This window comes from Mastigoproctus giganteus, chromosome 11 (assembly GCF_048544385.1).
Source record: "Mastigoproctus giganteus isolate SK-2022 chromosome 11, ASM4854438v1, whole genome shotgun sequence".
NCBI classification, from domain to species: Eukaryota; Metazoa; Arthropoda; class Arachnida; order Uropygi; family Thelyphonidae; genus Mastigoproctus; species Mastigoproctus giganteus.
The window spans coordinates 85,873,515-85,892,550 of record NC_143585.1 but is presented as its reverse complement, the minus strand read 5'-3'; the positions used below and the strand labels follow the sequence as shown (position 1 = coordinate 85,892,550).

Below are 19,036 nucleotides of genomic sequence, written 5' to 3'. Positions count from 1 at the left end.
GCATCGCGCAATTCTATTTCCATGAAAAGCGCAGGGAAAACGTTTTCCATAAATTTACTAAATAGCTTTGCATTTTTACTATGGACCAATATGTGCATTTATAAACATTATAATGCAATTTACTTCAATGTAAATTGCATTATAATGTCGCTAGCTCTCAGCCTTATAAGTTTGGCCAATTATTGCTATTATTTTTTTTTCTATACATTAAAAAAGTTTTCCTCCTAGTGATATTTATTCGAGCCAATGGGAGAAGAGAGGGGGGTTATTACGTCACTACAATTGCGCAGGTAACGTCCACTAACCTCGTGCACGTGCTTCCCTCCGTAATATATGACCACACTCGGCTTCATTTGATGTTCCATTGTAATGTCAGCTGATGAAGGAACCCTATATAGTTTGTATATTTGTAAATATTTTAATCCTGCTCTTTCGATTACAACAATATCCCTCATGCATTATGGAACACAAAGCAAAAGGCCTTTTCCTAAGTGACCTATATAAACGCAGGTAAACAATTACATAGTGATATTTATTCGATTTTGAAATGCCGCGTGGTGGGGTAGCCAATGGGAAAAGAGGGATGCAGGTCACGTGGTACAAGTGGTTGGAGCAATTACATCACTATAAATGCACAGGTAAATAATTTCATAGGTAATTTCCTGATTAGATGTCGATCCGTGCTTTTCGACAAGTGTCTTTTGCGTAGAAAAGATTTGACCTACTCCGTCATACCTCTACATTTTACGTAGAAAAGCGTGCGCGGGGTTGGCGAGCAAGACGCGAAGCCCCCTAGTTATTATCTCTCTATACATTAAAAAAGTTTTCCTCCTAGTGATATTTATTCGAGCCAATGGGAGAAGAGAGCGAGGCAATTATGTCACTACAAATACAATTAATTATTGACAACTATGAACATAACGTTCACCAACCTCGTGAATGTGCTTCGCTGTCTAACATTTGAATATACAATATACAATATTAATGAATATTGTATATTTGTACAAATAGTTTAGTAATTTGTAAATATTTCTATAGTTTGTAGTTTAGTTAGTTAAATGAATCCCGTAGTTTGTAGTTTAGTTAAATGTTTTAGTCCTGCTCCTTCGGATGAAACAATATTCATCATGCATTATGGGAACCCAAAGCAAAAGGCCTTTTCCTAAGTGACCTATGTGAAAGCAGGTAAATAATTGCATAGTGATATTTATTCGACCTTGAGAATGCACGAAGCTATTTACTCATCATGTCAACAAGAAACTGTTCAGGCAGGTGGACGGTCGGTAATGGTCTGGGGCGTGTTCAGCTGGCACATGTTGGGACCTCTGGTACGTCTAAACGTATGTCTGAACGGTCCAGGTTACATGTCCATCCTTACAGACCATCTGCATTCCTTCATGGTCATCATGCACCCACAGGGCGATGGACTCTTCCAGCAGGACAATGCGCCTCCCCACAGAGCCCACAGTGGTGACTAGAATATAGTTCGAAGAGCATTCTTCGGATTTTACCACCATCGGTGGTTTCCCCGTTCACCGGACATGAACCCTGTGGAGTATCTTTGGGATGCTGTGGAAAGGTCCGTTTGAGCTTTGGACCCTCTACCCAGGAATGCAACGGAATTATGGACAGCGGTACAGCAAGCATGAATGGATGGAAATACCTGTGGAACGCTTTCGTGAGCTAGTGGACTCAATGCCTTTCCATGTGACTGCCCTTATCCGGGCGAAAGGTGTGCCTACCTATTACTAGGTAGGTATCCCATGATTTCTGTCCACTCGGTGTATGTAGGAAGAGCAGGCAATTGCCTGGGGCGCCAAATTGAAAAAAAGGCGCCTTTTTTTTTAACGTGAGACCGAAAAATAACATAATTAGAGTTAGCTTTAATATGAAACACTCATTTCTTAACTTGTATAATATTGCCAGTTGACTACCATCATAACCAATTGCACTGTCAAAATAACAAAGTGGTTTGCAAGCTAAGACTTACTGCATCCTATCAAGGTTAACTCTGTTTTTTTTTTTTTGCTTTCATTATAGGGTGCAAAAAAATATTTTTCTTGTGGCAGCATTAAGTCACTCTGGGATGGTCTGGATATTTACTGATGGATGCGTCTGGGTATAATTAATTTCTGTAAGTGTACTGAAGGGGCCCTTGTCTATAATCAGTTGAGAAAAACTGTACTGTAATATGATGAACTGTGAAAAGGACGGTTCAAATTTCTGATGAACAACTGTAATTATTTTCCTTGATGCAGATTTACTTGGATCACCCTATACTCGAGGTTACCAAAGTGTGGGGCGCACTTGGTTTTTTTGGGGGGACGCGTGTTGTTTTCATGAAGCACTTTTTTTAAACAAAATATGGACAAATCACCCCACTAATTCAGGTACAAAACGTATTTTATTTCAATCTTTGAGATTAAATGTACAGTATTGAAGTACTGTATGTATTAATTCACGAAAGTATGCTCATAGCTAAAGGTTATGTTAAATCTGTTTATTTGCACTTGTTATGGAAGATGGGGAAGCACGAAATTTAGAAAATATTTTAAGGGAGCAGCACAAGGCATAAAAGTTTGGGAACCTCTGTTCTACACGAGCTGAGTAAACAAAATGCCGATTTTGTCCTTACTCTTTCTCGGACAAGACACGTAAGGAGACATAAATTTAATTCGTTAAAAGAACGGTGCAGGATAGATTTGCGCAAAAATCTGGTATTCCCGATGTGGGCAGTCTGGATATAGGACATATAAAGGATATATAAAGGACTGGAAAAATTATTGGAAGGGATGGACAAAATATTTTATTTATTTATTTTTTTTTTTTTTACTGATGCTGCGTAGCTTGCATTATTTTCTAGTACTAATCCTAATATGCAAAAAAAAAAAAAAAAAAAAAAAAAATACTAATATGCTAAACAGATCTTAAAGGCTGAAAAAAGAGAAAATTCACTTCCCCCTTTTTATACTTTGACAATGTTGTTGTTCGGTTTTTAAGAGCATTAGCAACTAAGGCCATATTACTCCGGGAATATGCGGTGGTCATTCCCTGACTTTGCCGAATTTGGTGGTGATGGGCTCGAACCGCGGTCTAATCAAGAAGCGTGTGTTATGCACTGCTGCTACTTCCCACCTGTTTGACAATGCTGTGTTTATTATTTTTTTAAAATTTATATTTGAAAGTTTTTTTTTTTAATTTGCATTTGAAATTTATTATTATTATATTTTAAAGTTTACATAGGATTTTATTTATATTGAAAGTTACAGCAAGTGGCCAATATCCAAAGTGAATGTTTTTTCTCAGAGCACAAAATCTTGGGTCTGGAAAAAAAAAATAATAAAAAAAAAAATAAAACTTTTAATGATTAATCAATTATTTGATTGAAAAGTGCATATAAAGTGCATGATAAAGCTTTTTATCATAAATAAATAAAGGCCTGTTGCGTCGTTTGTTCTACAGCGGCAAACGCTAATATTACGCATGGCATCAGAGATGAATCTAGGTGTGGAGCTAAAGAAGTTATAGTTCCCCTTTCCTTATGATTAAAATAATTTGGATTTTTTTACTGCTACATTATGATTAAAACTTTATAATTCTCGGAACGCTACTTTGTCGCCCCCTTAGTGGCGAAACTACCGTATCGCCAGGTTACCCATTGTCAGAGCGACTAATGTTATTATTATTATTAGCCATATGGTGCAAAGCAAGCCTGAGGCTTATGCTGCACCAGCCAAAAAAAAAAAAAAAATTTCCTGACTTACCTTGAAAGAAAAAGAGAGAGAGAAAGAGAGATTACCAAGAAAAAGAATGATGATATCCAGCTCAGAACCTTGGGTCTTTCTTGGTGTTTCCTCTTTCTCTCAAGGTAACTCAGGAATTTTTTTTTTTTTTTTTTTTTGGCTGGTGCGCCTCAGGCTTGCTTGCACCATATAACCCGATAACTCAATTGGTATGGTTGTTAAAAATCACGTAAGGCAGTCTGGCGGGGGTTCCCAATTTATAGTTTCGCAACTGTCCCCCTATATTCGAAAATCTTGAACCGCCCCTACATAGCATTACATTTGCGTGACCTCTCAACATAGCAAACAGCTTAGAATTGGGGTGTTCTATATTTGGCCCGCTGCATGTACTGCATTATCATCTGCATTATGACAATTTTTAAAAAAATTAATATAAAACAAAAAGGATATTACGTGCACAAGTGATTATGACAATTATCTGATAATTGACTTTAAATGGTATCTGTGATATAATGATTATTTAACACAGTCAAATAAATAAATAAATAATAAAAAAAAAAAATCGTCAGAGGCGTCGCTCTTACATTTTGAAGGGCGTTTCGTGACGTTCTAGAACGAAACGTGCTCTCATCAGTAAGCACTGTTGCCGGATTGGAAGGGTGAGTTTTGGCGTTCTGTTTATCACTGGTATTGCTAATAGCATGTTCAAGTAAACTCCATATGCCTGTAATAAGAAAACATATGTAATAATCTGTCAAACATGCAAACAGCTTTAACAGTTAATTTATTTCTGTTATTGATTTGTAGCCGAGTTTTCGCAGAGGACGAAGAAACAAATTTGAAAACAGCGATGGAAACTCATAAAGTTGTGCCCGATGTCATCGACACTAGTCCTAAGCACGTGTTAGAGGTAACGTTAAGATTTAATTTGCCTTCAGCATGGAATATTTTATATGGAATGAGTGATGAAGGAATGGTGCTGAAACAGTATCAATAAATGTTATTTCTTGATGATAAATGTTTTAATTAATTTAGGAATCATTTAATTTTTAAAGTTTTTAAGCGAACCTCTGATGAGCTTGGAGTGTATACGTTGTAATTCTAAAGTGCATCAGAAGTGCTATAACCATGAGTTTTTCGATAGTGAAAATAAAAATTACCTTAACTGAGGACGACAAATTACAAACACTAGGGGACGTGGGAATAGAATGACGTCTAATTTTTAATTTGTATGTCAACTCAGATATGGTGCTCAGAAAGAAATGAAATTAATGATTTCAGTACTGACATTAAAAATACTCATGTAAAATGTTTTTCAAGTTGGATTTTTTAATTCAATGGCATAAAAAACAGGATTTTATTTTCAAAAAGAAAATAACAATTGTAGGATTCATAGTGTTACAATATGACTTTTTTTTGCTTGTTAAATACACAGAACTCTAAAAATTTGCTTGTTTTCTTTTTCAAGTGAGAGTTGCCAAATTTGAAAGTGGTAGGGGTTATAATAGAAGAGTAAAAATGCATACATCAAGTAATTTCAAACATTGAAAAGATGGGATAGATTAGTTAAATTAAAATTAATAAAACACTTTTCAGCTTGGCGAAAGCTAAAAATAAATTTAAAAAAAGAAAGGAAAAAGTGTCCAACAGACTCCATATAAGCAAATCTATTCCATTTAGAGGTGTGATAGGTGCAGGGGTAACTTCTACTTTTTGGATCACAAACAATAAGTATACTATTATTTCTCTATATATATTTTTAAATATTTCCTGCTAAGCTTTTCTTTGTATCAAGTGCCACTACTACTACTAGCTAGCAGATTATCAGCATATCACTGGATTCTTTCTCTTACCAATGAAGTTTTGTATCATCAAGTGGGCTGAACTTTGACTCATTTAAAAAAATGGATTATTAGTATAGGCTATAATATGCAAGGAAGCTAGGCTTTTGCTACATTAGTAAAAAAAAAAGGTGATTATTTTGCATAAAGCATGGGACTGCACATAAGATTCACTAGTGAATGGTTTAGTGCCATGTTTTGTTCGTAGTGAACTGCTGAAGTAGATAATTAGCATTGTTTTAATTGTATCTCATATTTTGAATACCTCCACAACGAGTTGCTGTGTATTGCACTACCTCGAATAGGTAATGCTTCACCAATGGAGAAGAATAATGCTACTTATTCTCGGCAGAAAGGGGCCTCTGTAGCCGAGTGGTTATGAGCAGGAGTGCAGTAGCACACGTTCTTTGAGTAAACTGGGGTTCAAGCCCCTGACTGCTAAATACGGTCGATCTGCCAACCCACACTTGACCAGTGTGGCAGATTATGGTCCAATTCTGTCAGCATGAATTGTTGAGGAGGCTTGCATCCTGCAGTGGGTTGATAATGGCTGCAGTTTACCTTTTTTTTTATCTACATCTCTGTCCCTATTAGACCTAGGAAAGCAAAAAAGGTGGAAGAAAGTGATAGTAGGAGAGGAAGAAGAAATGCCATTGAAAGAGGAAAGGGGCAGTTACTCCTCACTCATAAATCCTTCAAATAGGCAATGCTTCCCTATTAGGGAAGATGGCACTGTTTCATGGTTTGTTGACCTCTCTTTGGTGGGTAGGCAGGTACCCCGGTGTTGCAATTGTGACAAGTTTAACTCCACAATATGAGAGATGCCTGATGGTGTGCAATAGTATAAACTAAGATGATTATTTTGGATAAAGCACGAGACTACGCATAAGATTTACTATTGAACAGGTTAGTGCCATTTCGCCATATTTTGTTTGTAGTGAACTGCCGAAGTAGATAATTGGCATTGTTTTAATTATATCTCATATTGTGAATACCTTCACAACGAATTGCCATGGCATTGTACTACCTCAAATAAGTAATGCTTTATAAATGGAGAAGACTAATGTCACTTATTCTCGGTGGATACCGCCACCCAGACTGCACTGTGTCAAGGCTTGTTGGTCTCTCCTTGGTGGACGGGCAGTTACCCTGGTGTTGCAGTCGTGACAATCCAACTTTAGCATCATTAGTAAAAAAAAAAACCAGCTTGCCTATACAATTCCCACTTTATCCAGTTGCTCCTGAAAGTTCACCATACTGCCAATTTCCCACATAGGCAGTTAATAAACATGTTGTCAACCACTGGTCGACATGTTGACCAAATGTAAACTTCCTGAGGTTCAGTTAGTTTTCCCCAATAGTTTAGATTTATGACTCCTTGTTTTTGTGTCCCATTTCAATGTGACAATTCAGTCCTGTTATTCAATTTGTCTCAACTCCCCTACTGCCTTATGCACTTCAGTCAGACCCCTCTTAGGGGGAAATCTCTTCTCATGTGGATGCTCCTTTGCTGTTTGTATTAGATAAGTCGCCTGTATTTGAATTCTTTAAAGCAGCTGAATGTCTTTTCTGAAATGTGACTTCCAAATCTGAAAACTGCATTCTAAGTGCAGTCTCACCACTGACTAACCATAAATTCTTTCCCGCTTTACTGTATCTATAACTTTGTTATGCAAAGGTATGGTAAGTCATTGATAAAACTCTCTGTACCCTCCTGGCCACCTGCTTATACTGCATGCTGACCTTCATGCGTCACTGCATCAAAACACCCAAGCAGTGTTTTCGATCATTTTATTTTCCCAAAGCTATTTCTCAAATGTGGAACCGCACGTTTAGCAGCATTAAAACATAATTGTCATTTCTCTGACCTCCATGAAGCCTGTCCTTCTTCAAAATGATTTGGAGAAATCATTTCGAAGAAGTTCAGCATGATTTCCATTATTCATCACCTTTCATATCATCTGCAGATTTCAACATTGTATCCTTTATTTTCTTGTTTATATCATCCAAGGTCAGAAACAAGAATGGCCATAGAATCAGACCTTGAATCTTACTTGTGATCTGGCCTACTCTGAAGAATGACCACTTATAACGTGAGGATTTAGTGTCAAATAATGTTAACTCTGTACATATAGTTTTACTTTATACAAATAACAGTGCATATCATGTCATAGAACTGTATCTTTCTAGTACTTTACAAGTTAGCTTGGGCTGTAAGTACATTCCGGTAAACCAAGAAAATGTCAAATGACTTTTTCTTGGTTAATTACAAAAATGTTAACTACAAAATCATTTTGTAGTTAAAATTGTTTGACACTAAACCAGAGCCATGCCAAGGGTGGGGCAAATGAGGCTCTTGCCTCAGATTAAAAGCTGAAAGGGGTGCCAAAAGAAAGATTAAATAATTGCCAGTGTTGCCACGATTAACAGTAGTATGCAATTTTTCATTCTTGCCTTAGGTACTAATATGGTTCGGCACGGTCCTACACTAAACCTTCGAACATCCCTCTAACTTCCTGTTTCAGTCATCCATCAATCCATGTCAGGATTTTGCCCATAACTGTAATAGACTGCAGCGTATACTGCAACTTCCCATGTGGAACCATTTCAAATGCTTTGCTAAAGTTCAAGTATATACAGTAAACCTCACTAATTTGGGCTGACATTAAAAATAGCCATGTTTTGAATTGCCTCTTTTTTTTTTATGTATGCATAATGGAGATTTTTTTCTAAAGAATTTAATGATACATTTCTGAAATTTATTTATTTATTTATTTTTTTTATGTGAAACCCAAACACGAGAGGTATTAGAACCTATAGTACTTGGTACCGTGCTTGGGTTGGAGGTTGAGAAGACGAAAGAAGATATTTGTTGACATTGGACTTGAACTTCTGTAGATTTGTAATTTTCAGGAAATACGTATGAAGGAAGGTTGTTCCAGAAAACAGCAGTTGAATGAATAAGTGAGGAAGATGAAAAGTTGGTTCTGTGGGTTTGAAGTTGGACAGTAAATGGGTGTTGGCTGGTGGCGGCACGTGTTCGGACTGTTTTGAAAGAGACAGCAGGAATTATAGAAGCCAATTCAGAAGAACAGTGCCCATGGAAGTATCTGTAAAAGAGGCATGCAGCAGAAACGGTATGTCTATGAGAAAGCGAGTGGAGAGACTGTTAGAGATGAATCATTAATTAACCTAACTGCCCTCTTCTGAATGGAATCAAGAAGCCTGAGAGAGGTTTTGGGGGCACCACCCCAGATGTGGGAACAATATTCCATGGCAGGGCAGATTTGCGATTTATACAGAGTGAGCAGCAGTTTGGAAGAAAAGTAACGCCGAGAGCGAAAGAGAAAACCAAGTTTTTTAGATGCAGAGGAAGCAATATTTGTAATGTGCTTGTGCCAAGAGAGATTAGAAGTCAGGGTAATCCCAAAAAGAGATATATGATTTTGCCTAGTAATCAGAGTGTCAGTAAAGATAAGCATAGGAGCTTATTGTTATTTGTTATTGTTATTTGGTTTTCAGGAGCATTAGCAACTAAGGCCATATTGCTCCGGGGATATGAGGTGGTCATTCCCTGACCTTTCCGCATCCTCCGTATTTGGTGGTGACGGGCTCGAACCCCGGTCTAATCAAGAAGCGTGTGCTATGCACTGCTGCTCCTTCCCACCTGGCTACGGAGGCGCCATGCATAGGAGCAAAAGAATCCTTTTTGCGAGATATAAGATAAGACTGAGTTTTAGAAGGGTTGAAATCAACTAAGTTGTCTTTGCCCCACTGCAGAATTACTTGAAGATCGGCATTTAAGGAATTAGTAGCAGATTTTCGAGAAGTTGAAGCTGATTGAGCAGGACAAGGTTTCTCAAAATGGAAAGTGGAATGCAATGTGCTATCATTGGCAGAACTATGGATAGGATTTCCAGTCAATGGAAGAAGGTCATTAATATACGAGAGGAAAAGAGTGGGGGAAAGAACTGAACCTTGGGGGACACCGGCATTAGTGGAGAAATTAGAAGACAGAGAGCCATCTACCATCACCCTCAGTGAGCGATCAGAGAGAAAAACTGGATAACCAATTACTAAAAACAGTTGGCAAACCATAAGATGGAAGCTTGTTTAGAAGACCTTTATGCCAAACACGATCAAAAGCCTTTGAGATGTCAAGAGAGCAACTACTTGTGTTTCACCAAACCATTCCATTGAATTAGTCCATAAATGGGTAACATAAGCCAGAATATCACCAGTGGATCAACACTGATGGAATCCATACTGGTGATCGTTGATCAGACGGAAGGTTTCTAGGTAGTTTAGGAGTTGGTGGTTAATTGATTTCTCCATTACTTTAGAAAGAGTAGAAGTAATTGCAGTGGGACGATAATTGGATGGGAAGGATTTGTCACCTTTTTTAGGAACTGGCTGGATATGAGCAAATTTCCAAGCAGAAGGAAAAACACCTTTGGAATAAGAAAGTGAAAAAAGGCGGCAAAGAATAGGAGTAAGTTCAGGAGCACAGGTTTTGAGAACAAGTGGAGAAATACCATCAGGACCTGGAGCTTTCTTAGCATCAAGATTCATCAAATTTCTTCTGATATCCTTTTGACGGAAGACCACAGGAGGCATTGAATGGAGCGTGTTGGGAATGGTGGGAGGTGCTTTACCAAGATCATTAATACATGAGCTGGAAGAAAAATGGGATGCTAGCAGGTCAGCTTTATCCTTGGCCGAAGTGACAACAGAACCATCTGGTTTGGACAGAGGTGGGAGCAGAGATGGGCAAAAGTTGTGGCCAATAGCTTTGGCAAGAGACCAGAATGCTCGGCTACCCATTAGGGCAAGAAGCAAGTTTTCTACTCTTAGCCTGTTCAAACTCTAGTTTGGACTGATTAATAACTGCTTTACAATTGTTGCGGGCTTTGGTGTAGGCAGAAAATGAAACTGAAGAATCAGAAACAAGCCAATTACGATATGCAACATTATTCTCTTGAACAGCCTTAGCAAATTTATTGGAAAACCAAGGTTTAAATAAAGGACGAGATTTTAAAGTGGAGTGTGGGATAAAGGATTCCATTCCTGCAAGAATAATTTCACTGACACGATATGAGCAAACAGTGACATCAGAAGTTTTGAAACAGTAATCTGACCAAAGAAAAGAAGTCTCACAGGTCATCCCATTTTGCATTCTTGTAATGCCAAACAACACGAGGTTGGGAATAGCCATGAGATAAAAGGTTCCATTTGGAGAAGAGACAATCATCAAGTTGTGATCTGAAGTGCCTAAAGGACCTCTCACTTCACTGTGTACTTAGAAGGGTTGTTTGTGAGAAAAAGATCAAGCGTATTGGCTGTATGATTAGGATTGTCCGGTATTCTTCTAGGTAAATGAAAAATCTGTGCTAGGTCATTAGTAATTGCAAAAGCCTCAGCATCTCGACCTGCTGGGTCGGTGTGACTAGAAAACAGAAGCCAGCTGGAGTTGTGAACATTAAAATCACCAAGGAAAATTACCTCACTGTTAGGAAAGTTGGACTGGAGAAAGTCAAAGAGCTCCAAGTGATTAGTGGAATTGGGAGAACGGTAGAGACAACAGATGAATTTGACACAATGAGGTAGAGAGATTTTAAGCCAGAGAAGATCGAAGAGAGGAGATTCCAAATTGCCAAGTCTCTGACAGGGAATATCAGAACGGACATATGCACAAGTACCACCTTTGAGGCGAAAGGAATCATACAGCAAATAATTTGGGCATCTGAGATGAGCAGTAGTTGAATCAACCTATAACTGAGATTCTGTCAGAAAAAGTACATGGGGTTTGGCAGACTGCAAATGGAAATGGACATCGTTGAGATTAGAATTGAGACCACGTATATTTGTGAAATGAATTAGGAAGTGCTTGGGAGGTTTAGATCTTTACGCAGATCAGCTTGCTCTATTAGTTTGATAATTCATGGTGTATTCAATAGTAAGAAAAAGTGTGTGGGACATGCTGTATGAAGTAATGAAATTTTTGGATATGGCATACACGTGGTAAGAATATACCCAGATCCTTGACATAATGTGGCCTCAACAATGCTCTCCGCATACACACTACTCAGACTCCCTCCAGTCACTATCTGGCAGAGTAGAGGTAGCAAGATTATACACTAGCTGATCCGGAAGCCTCCTAGAGAGTTACCAATAGGTTCGGTCCAGTGTACTAACTAGCGACCGGCCTGCGAACACCGTTTTAGAGCTGTACCCTCGAAATGTAAGGAATATTGGATCTCACCACGACATTCATCATAACCTTTAAAGGTCATCAATCATACTGCATGATGGAAGAGTTAGGGAAGGGTTGAATGGAACTTAGCTCTAGAGACTAAACATGGGTTCCACCACTTCAAGCCTCCAATAAGCAAAGTGGTGGTATTTCACCGGTTGATGAGAGTCATCTACCTCGTAGTACTGCCTGGTAACATAGAGGGGCAGCGTTCCTCCGTGTGGTGTGGGCACCACACCTCGAACTCTGCTTACTATGTTGGTTCACACCTGGGTGGTCACCCACCATGTACTTGTGCATGGAGGTTATACTCAGGATTAGTAACAGTCCCACATCGTGAAGGTGCAAGCAGAGGATTTGGCTGTCACAGACCGTCCGGACTTCGCCGAAATTGGGTCCACTTGTCTTGAGTATCACCTGAATATCAGTTCTATCAGCGTTTTAGACTCCCGGGTAGCAAGTACAGCTTGTCTGGCATATCTGAGAGAATGTTTGTGACAATCTCAAGGACCAAAATGGATTACAGTATTTAAAATGGATTACAGTTTTGTTTTAAAAAAACATAATTCAAAGGAAAGATTAAACAGATGAAACAAACGTTAAGATATTTTTAATTGTTAGATAATGTTCCTAAGGATGTACTCCTTCCAGTGAAATTTTCAAGCAATATTGTCAATAGCAAGTATCTTTTCTAACCTCCTAATGCCATAGTCCTCATACAGATCAGGGAGGTATTAGCATTAGTAGAGGCATATGATGCAAGAAAGCAAGCTTATGCAGCATCAGCCAGACAAAAAAAAAAAAAAAAAACTTCCACTTCAACCCTCCGTTCGTTCGAAATACCAAAAGCCTTAAATTTATTTAGGCTATCAACTTCCACAACAAGGGATGGAAATCTGTTGTACCAACCAACCACCCGCTGGCTAAAGCAAATTTCCGCACATCTGTCTTTCCTCAATTTGAATTTATGCCCTCTCAGGTGATTATTCTGAGTAAGAGGCAGAATCCCATCAGCATTGAGCATGATCAAACCACTTAAGGCTTTATACACCTCTATCAGATCACCTTGCCGGTGCCTAGTCTCCAGACACTGTAATTTGCAAAACTTAAGCCTTTCTTCGTAAGAGCAACCCTTTGTTCCATTTATTAACCTTGTTGCCCTTCTCTGTACTCGTTCCAGCAGCTCTACATCCTTTTTAAAATGAGGCCTCCAGACCTGTATACAGCACTGAAGGTGTGGCCTGACCATTGCCTTATACAAAGGAATAATCACCTCCTTATCCCTTCTAGAAAAATTCCTGTATATCATTGATAAGACTCCATGAGCTACTCTTGCAGCCTGTCTGCACTGCTTGGAGAACTTCATATCTGCCTGCACAATTACCCCCAGGTCCTTTTCATTCTCTACCACTGTCAGTGTAGTACCACAGAGTTGATACGTTGCTCTGGGGTTGCTGTTTCCCATATGTAGTACTTTACATTTGTCAATGTTAAACTTCATTTGCCACTGCTCAGCCCATCTGCTCAACCTTTCCAGATCCTGTTGCAGCAGCATAGCATCAGAAGTGTCCTTCACAACCCTGCTAACTTTTGTATCATCTGCAAATTTGGACGTTAAGCTTGATATACCATCATCAATATTATTTATAAATACAGAAAACAATAATGGACCCAACACTGAGCCCTGAGGGACTCCACTAATAACATTAGTCCACGATGAGCAGTGTCCATTAATTACCACTCTCTATCTTCTGCCACTCAACCATCCCTTTATCCATAGCAACAATTTGCCACCAATGCCACACTGCTCCAATTTGTGCAGCAGTCTTCCATGTGCAACAGTATAAAAAGCGTTTCTAAGATCCAAGTATATAATATCAAAGTTATTCCCTGCATCCAGTTCTTTTGTGATTGCATCATAGTATCCAATCAGATTTGTCAGGCAAGACTTCCCCTTAACAAAACCATGCTGTGTCCTAGCTATAACTGAAGTCTTGTCTCGATGATCCTGCAGTGCTTCTTTAACCAGTGCCTCCATTAATTTTCCTGGAACAGAAGTTAAACTCATATGTCTATAATTACTTGTGTCAGGCTTTGATCCTCCTTTGTGAATTGGGGTCACATTTGCGCATCTCCAGTCTATGGGTACCTCCCCTGAGTCCAAGGAAGCTCTCATAATTATGGCTAAGGGTTTGCTTACTTCCTTTGCTGCCTCCTTTAATATAAGTGGATAGATCCTGTCCACCCCAGGTTCCTTTCTTGTGTTTTTCTTCAATAATTTCTCCTCCACTTTACTCTCAGTTATTACAAGATTATCTAGCTTACTTCCAGAGTTGAATACACCTCTGGCATTCCTCTCGCCGAATAACTCCTCATGTCTGAATGTTGATGCAAAATATTTATTTAGTTTGTTAGCTACCTGAGCAGGATCATGAACAGTTGAACCATCGATATCAAGTGGACCAATCTGATTCAGCCCCTTCCTTCTAGAGTTTACATAAGTAAAGAACTCTTTGCTGTTTTTCTTTGCATCCCTTGTCAAAGATTTCTCGTAATCTGCCTAACCTCCTTTGTAACTTGGTTACAGATCAACTTATATCTATCATAGGTTTCTGTGTCACGTGTTAATTTATATGTATCCCATGCATTTTTCTTCTCTGCCATATGTCTCATTAGTTCATCTGACATCCATTTAGGCCTAAACCTTGAACAATATTTCTTAGTTGGTATGTAAAGCCTAGTAGCTTCCAAGATAAGTTCTTTTGAATGCTTCCCATTTTGAATTTGCTGTTGGTAACATGATCAGTTGGTCCCACTGTATAGAATTTAAATACTGTCTCAGACCATCGTAGTCGCCTTTATGAAAGCAATAACCCTTCCCTTTACCCCTCATGGTAGTTACCTCTTTGAGTAAATCCCACTTCAACACACTGTGATCACTGCCACCTCATCATCATCAGCCATTTTCAATCCACTGCAGGATGAAGGCCTCTCCAGCAACTTTCCAGTTCCTTCTGTTTTGAGCACTGGCCATCCATTTACTACCCAAAAACTCATGAATTTCATCTATCCATCTCTGCCTTTGTCTTCCAGGTTTTCTTCTAGCTCCTCTTGGGTACCATTCTGTTATATTCTTAGTCCATCTGTCATCATGTCTTTGAGCTATGTGTCCTGCCCAAGACCATTTTAGTTCTTTAGTTTTGATAAGAATGTTGTTTACTTGAGTTTGCTGCCTAATCCATGTGTTTCTCTTCTTATCTAACAGTCTGATTCACAATATAATTCCTTCCATTCTTCTCTGTGTAGTTCTCAGCTTCTCTTCCATTCTTTTGGTGAGTGTCCAAGTTTTACTTCCATAAGTCATGGTGGGGAGTATACATTGATTCATAATTTTATGTTTCAGACAAACTGGGATATTGCTCTTCAGTATGTGACTATATTTCCTGAATGCTATCCATCCAGAATTTATTTTTCCCTTGACTTCCAGCCATTTATCATTATTACAGTTAATAACTTGTCCCAGATAAGTATAGGACTCCACCTTTTCAATTACTGCTCCTTCAATCATTATTTCCCTTTCCATGGCATACTTGTTCATCATTACTTTTGTTTTTGCCATATTCATCTTTAGTCCAAAATCCTTACTAACTGTGCATAACTGATTAAGATTTTCCTCTAATTCTTTGGGATCGTGGCTTATGACCACAATGTCATCTGCAAATTGTAAATGGTTTAGGTACTCTCCGTTCACATTGACTCCTTTCTGCGACCAGTCTAATCTTCTGAAAGCTTTCTCAAGGGCAGCAGTAAACAGCTTCGGAGATATTGTCTCCTTGTCGAACTCCTTTCTCGATTTTAAATATGCTACTGTCTTTGTCTAGTCTAATAAAGGAGGTAACACTCTCATATATTTTCTGCAAAATCATAATATATGGGGTATCTATGCCTTGTCTTTCCAGTGACTGAAACATTGCCTTATGCTGTATGGAGTCAAATGCCTTTTCATAATCCACAAATGCCAGGCATAATGGTGTTTTATATTCATTTGCTTTCTCCATTAGCTGTGATATTACGTGAAGGTGATCCATAGTTGAGAATCCTGTCCTAAAGCCAGCTTGCTCTTTCGGTTGATTCTCATCAAGTATTCTTTCTAATCTGTTAGTAATGACCCTTGTGAACAACTTGTAGATGTGGGATAACAAGCTAATTGGTCTATAATTTCCAATTTCTGATTTATCTCCTTTCTTATGCAGCAAAACTATGATTGCATTATTCCATGCTTAGGCATCACACCTTTTCTAATGCACTTTGTGAAGAGCCTTGCCAGTTTTTGTGTTATGTCTCTTCCTCCCAATTTTAACAACTCTACAGTAACTTCATCTTCCCCCGGGGCTTTCCGATTCTTCATTTTCTTCAAATCATGTTCTACCTCATCAGGAAGAATATTAGGTATGTCGTATGTGTTGCTACTTTGCAATCCATCTTCCCCACTGCTGGTATCATTCCCTCGCTCCTTGTATAATTCTTTATAGTAGTCTTTTGCTATTTGAATTATGCCTTCTCTGCTGTTTATAAGTACACGATCGCTATTCTTCAGTTTCAGTATCATTTGTCTTTCTGTATTACTGCTCATGGCTGCTGATTTAAATCCTTTGTTTTCCCTTAATGCTTGTTCTACTTTTCTTGTGTTAAATCTTCTTATGTCCTCTCTGAGTCTCTTTCTAATGGCTTTGCAAAACTCAGTATACTCAATTTTCTCCCTGTCAGTGTTTTTCTTGCTCTTCATTTGTCGTCTTCGGTTCATCACGACAAGTGTTTCTTGATTAATTTTTTCTTCTTTGGATTTCTGTTTCCCTATAGGTTTCTTGGGCTTTATCACTTTTAGAAAGTTGTAATATTCCTCATCGATATCTTGGTCCTGAGCGGTCTGTAGAAGCTCAAACTTGGTCTTAAGTTCCAGTACATACTCCTTTTTCTCCTCTATTATCTCAAAGACCTTTTGTATTATTTACTCGAGTCAGTTTTTTTCCTTTCCTTTCCTACATCTATATCAAGTGTACATCTTACCATTCTGTGATCACTTCCAACATTTACCTTATTCAGAACGGTAACATCATTCACAATAAATATTTTGTTAGTGAGGATGAAGTCGATTTCATTAGTTGTTAATCCATTTGGACTCTTCCATGTCCACTTTCTGTTCACCCTTTTCTTGAAAAAAGTGTTCATTACTGACAGTCCTTGAGATTCTGCAAATTCCACAAGTCTTTCACCTCTTTTATTTCTTTCACCAATTCCAAAATTTCCTATAGTTCCTCTTTCTGCGCTGTTTTGCCTTTTTCCAACCTTAGCATTGAAGTCCCCCCATAATAATAGTGTAGTGGGTTTTCTGCTGATCTAGAAGACTCAATTTCGGTGTACATTTCTTCAACCTCTTCATCATCATGGCTCGATGTTGGTGCATAAATCATTATAATCTTTAGCTTGTACATCTTAGAAATCTTGAGTGTTAGTCTTGTCACCCTTGGTGATGTACTTTTGAATTCCAAAATGTTGTTTTTAAAATCTTTATGGACCAGAAACCCAACTCCACCTTCACTCCTTTCACTGTTTCCATTGGTGTACAGCAGATTTCCACTTGATAAACTTATAAGTGATTCATTTCTTCTTCTTGTTTCAGCCAAACCGATGATATTCCAATTCACATTTTCTAATTTCTTTTCCAGCTCTAATATCCTGTCTTCACCGATGAGTGATCGTACGTTATAACAGGCCAAGTTCAATTTCCGTGCATGGCAGCCTGGTCGTACCCAGAGATTCTTAGCACCCTCTGCTTCCACTCTGATCCTCTCGCTGCCGTAAGAGGGAGAGTGAAAGCTGCTGGGGACTGAGGGCCATTTGTATTGTTGTGCTCTCATTGCTGGAGGGTTTGGTCTTTTCCTCTTCACGCTGACCAGGCGTCTTGAAGAGAACCACTCTACACGTTCGTTGCCACCTAAGTGACATAACAGGGCTTACCATCGAGAAGGTGTGCATGAGTGGATTTTAGGGAGGCAGGCCAACCGGACTTCTCCTAAATCTTCTGTAATAGAGAGAGATATTGGATCCATCAGTGTTTTAGGCTGAGTGTTCTGATAACACATAGGATACCTGTTCCCCTCTAAGCTCCACTGCCACCTAGTGGTTCCTTTATCTGCAGATTCTTAATGCATGAAGAATCACTTCTGATAATCAAATCAAGAGTATTACTCCCTCTAGTTGCCTCCCTAACATGCTGATGTAGAAAACAATCATCCAATAAATCCACAAAAGCCTTGATAGTGTGTGAGTGACCAACCCACAAATTCCAGTCAATATCTGGGAAATTAAAATCCCCCATTATAAGACTCTGATTTACTGGCCCACTCTATTTCCCTGTACAGTTTCTTATTATACTCATCAGAGTCATTAGGCCTATAGCACACTCCTACTCTCAAATTTGATCTCCCAATGCTTATGTCACACCAAACTGACTCGACACTGCACCGTACAGCGATGTCAACTGGCTTCACTTCCTTGGATTTTATGTTTCTTAACTAATAGCATAACCCCTCCTGTCCTTTCTGTAGACGTACTCCCCAAATTTCAGTTCTGCATTCCTTATATCTGTGTGACACCACGTCTCTGATATCCCAACAATATCTGCCTTTGATGCTTTGAGCAGTACCTCAAATTGATCAAATTTATTTACCAAACTCCTAGCATTGGTGTACACGCAAGTATACATGCACCTGTTCTTTTTCTTAGCTACCCTAACACAATCCATGTGTTTACTTGTACCGCAATGGCTCCCAGCAGTCTCTGAAATATCCTGCATCTTGTTTTTTAGGCTTCTGCTCATTCCAATAGAGGCAGTGCAAGAATCACTTTCACCTCTGCCAGTGGCTACTGTTAATCTACTAGTCCTTGTATCCCTCCCAAACTAGCTGTTTTCCAACCCAACACTGCCTCGATAACATCAGCAAATATTCTTTCACCCTTTCTATTTAAGTGTATCCCATCCCTGTAGAAGCAGTCCCTTCTGTTAGCAAGTACAGACCAGGTTGAAAAAAATTCTACCTCTTGACCCTTGCACAGTCTTTCCAGGGCTGAATTGATCGACAAGGCTCTCGTCATATACTCCCTCCTATCATGTCTGGGCAGAATTGCAGACACTTTCA

The 19,036-nt window shown here is 38.8% G+C and overlaps 1 protein-coding gene across 2 annotated transcripts in view; it reads left to right on the top strand.

The window, feature by feature from the left end:
* Nucleotides 1-4,294: 4,294 nt before the first annotated feature.
* LOC150078215 (protein D3-like) overlaps nt 4,295-19,036 on the top strand; it is a 70,028-nt gene continuing 55,286 nt past the window's right edge. Inside the window, exons 1-2 of one of the 2 annotated variants that reach the window (XM_090385504.1) lie at nt 4,295-4,402; nt 4,551-4,653. In XM_090385504.1, coding sequence (XP_090241630.1) covers nt 4,594-4,653 — 60 coding nt within the window. In that variant the 5' untranslated portion in view covers nt 4,295-4,402; nt 4,551-4,593. The other variant, XM_090385503.1, reaches the window with a different exon arrangement.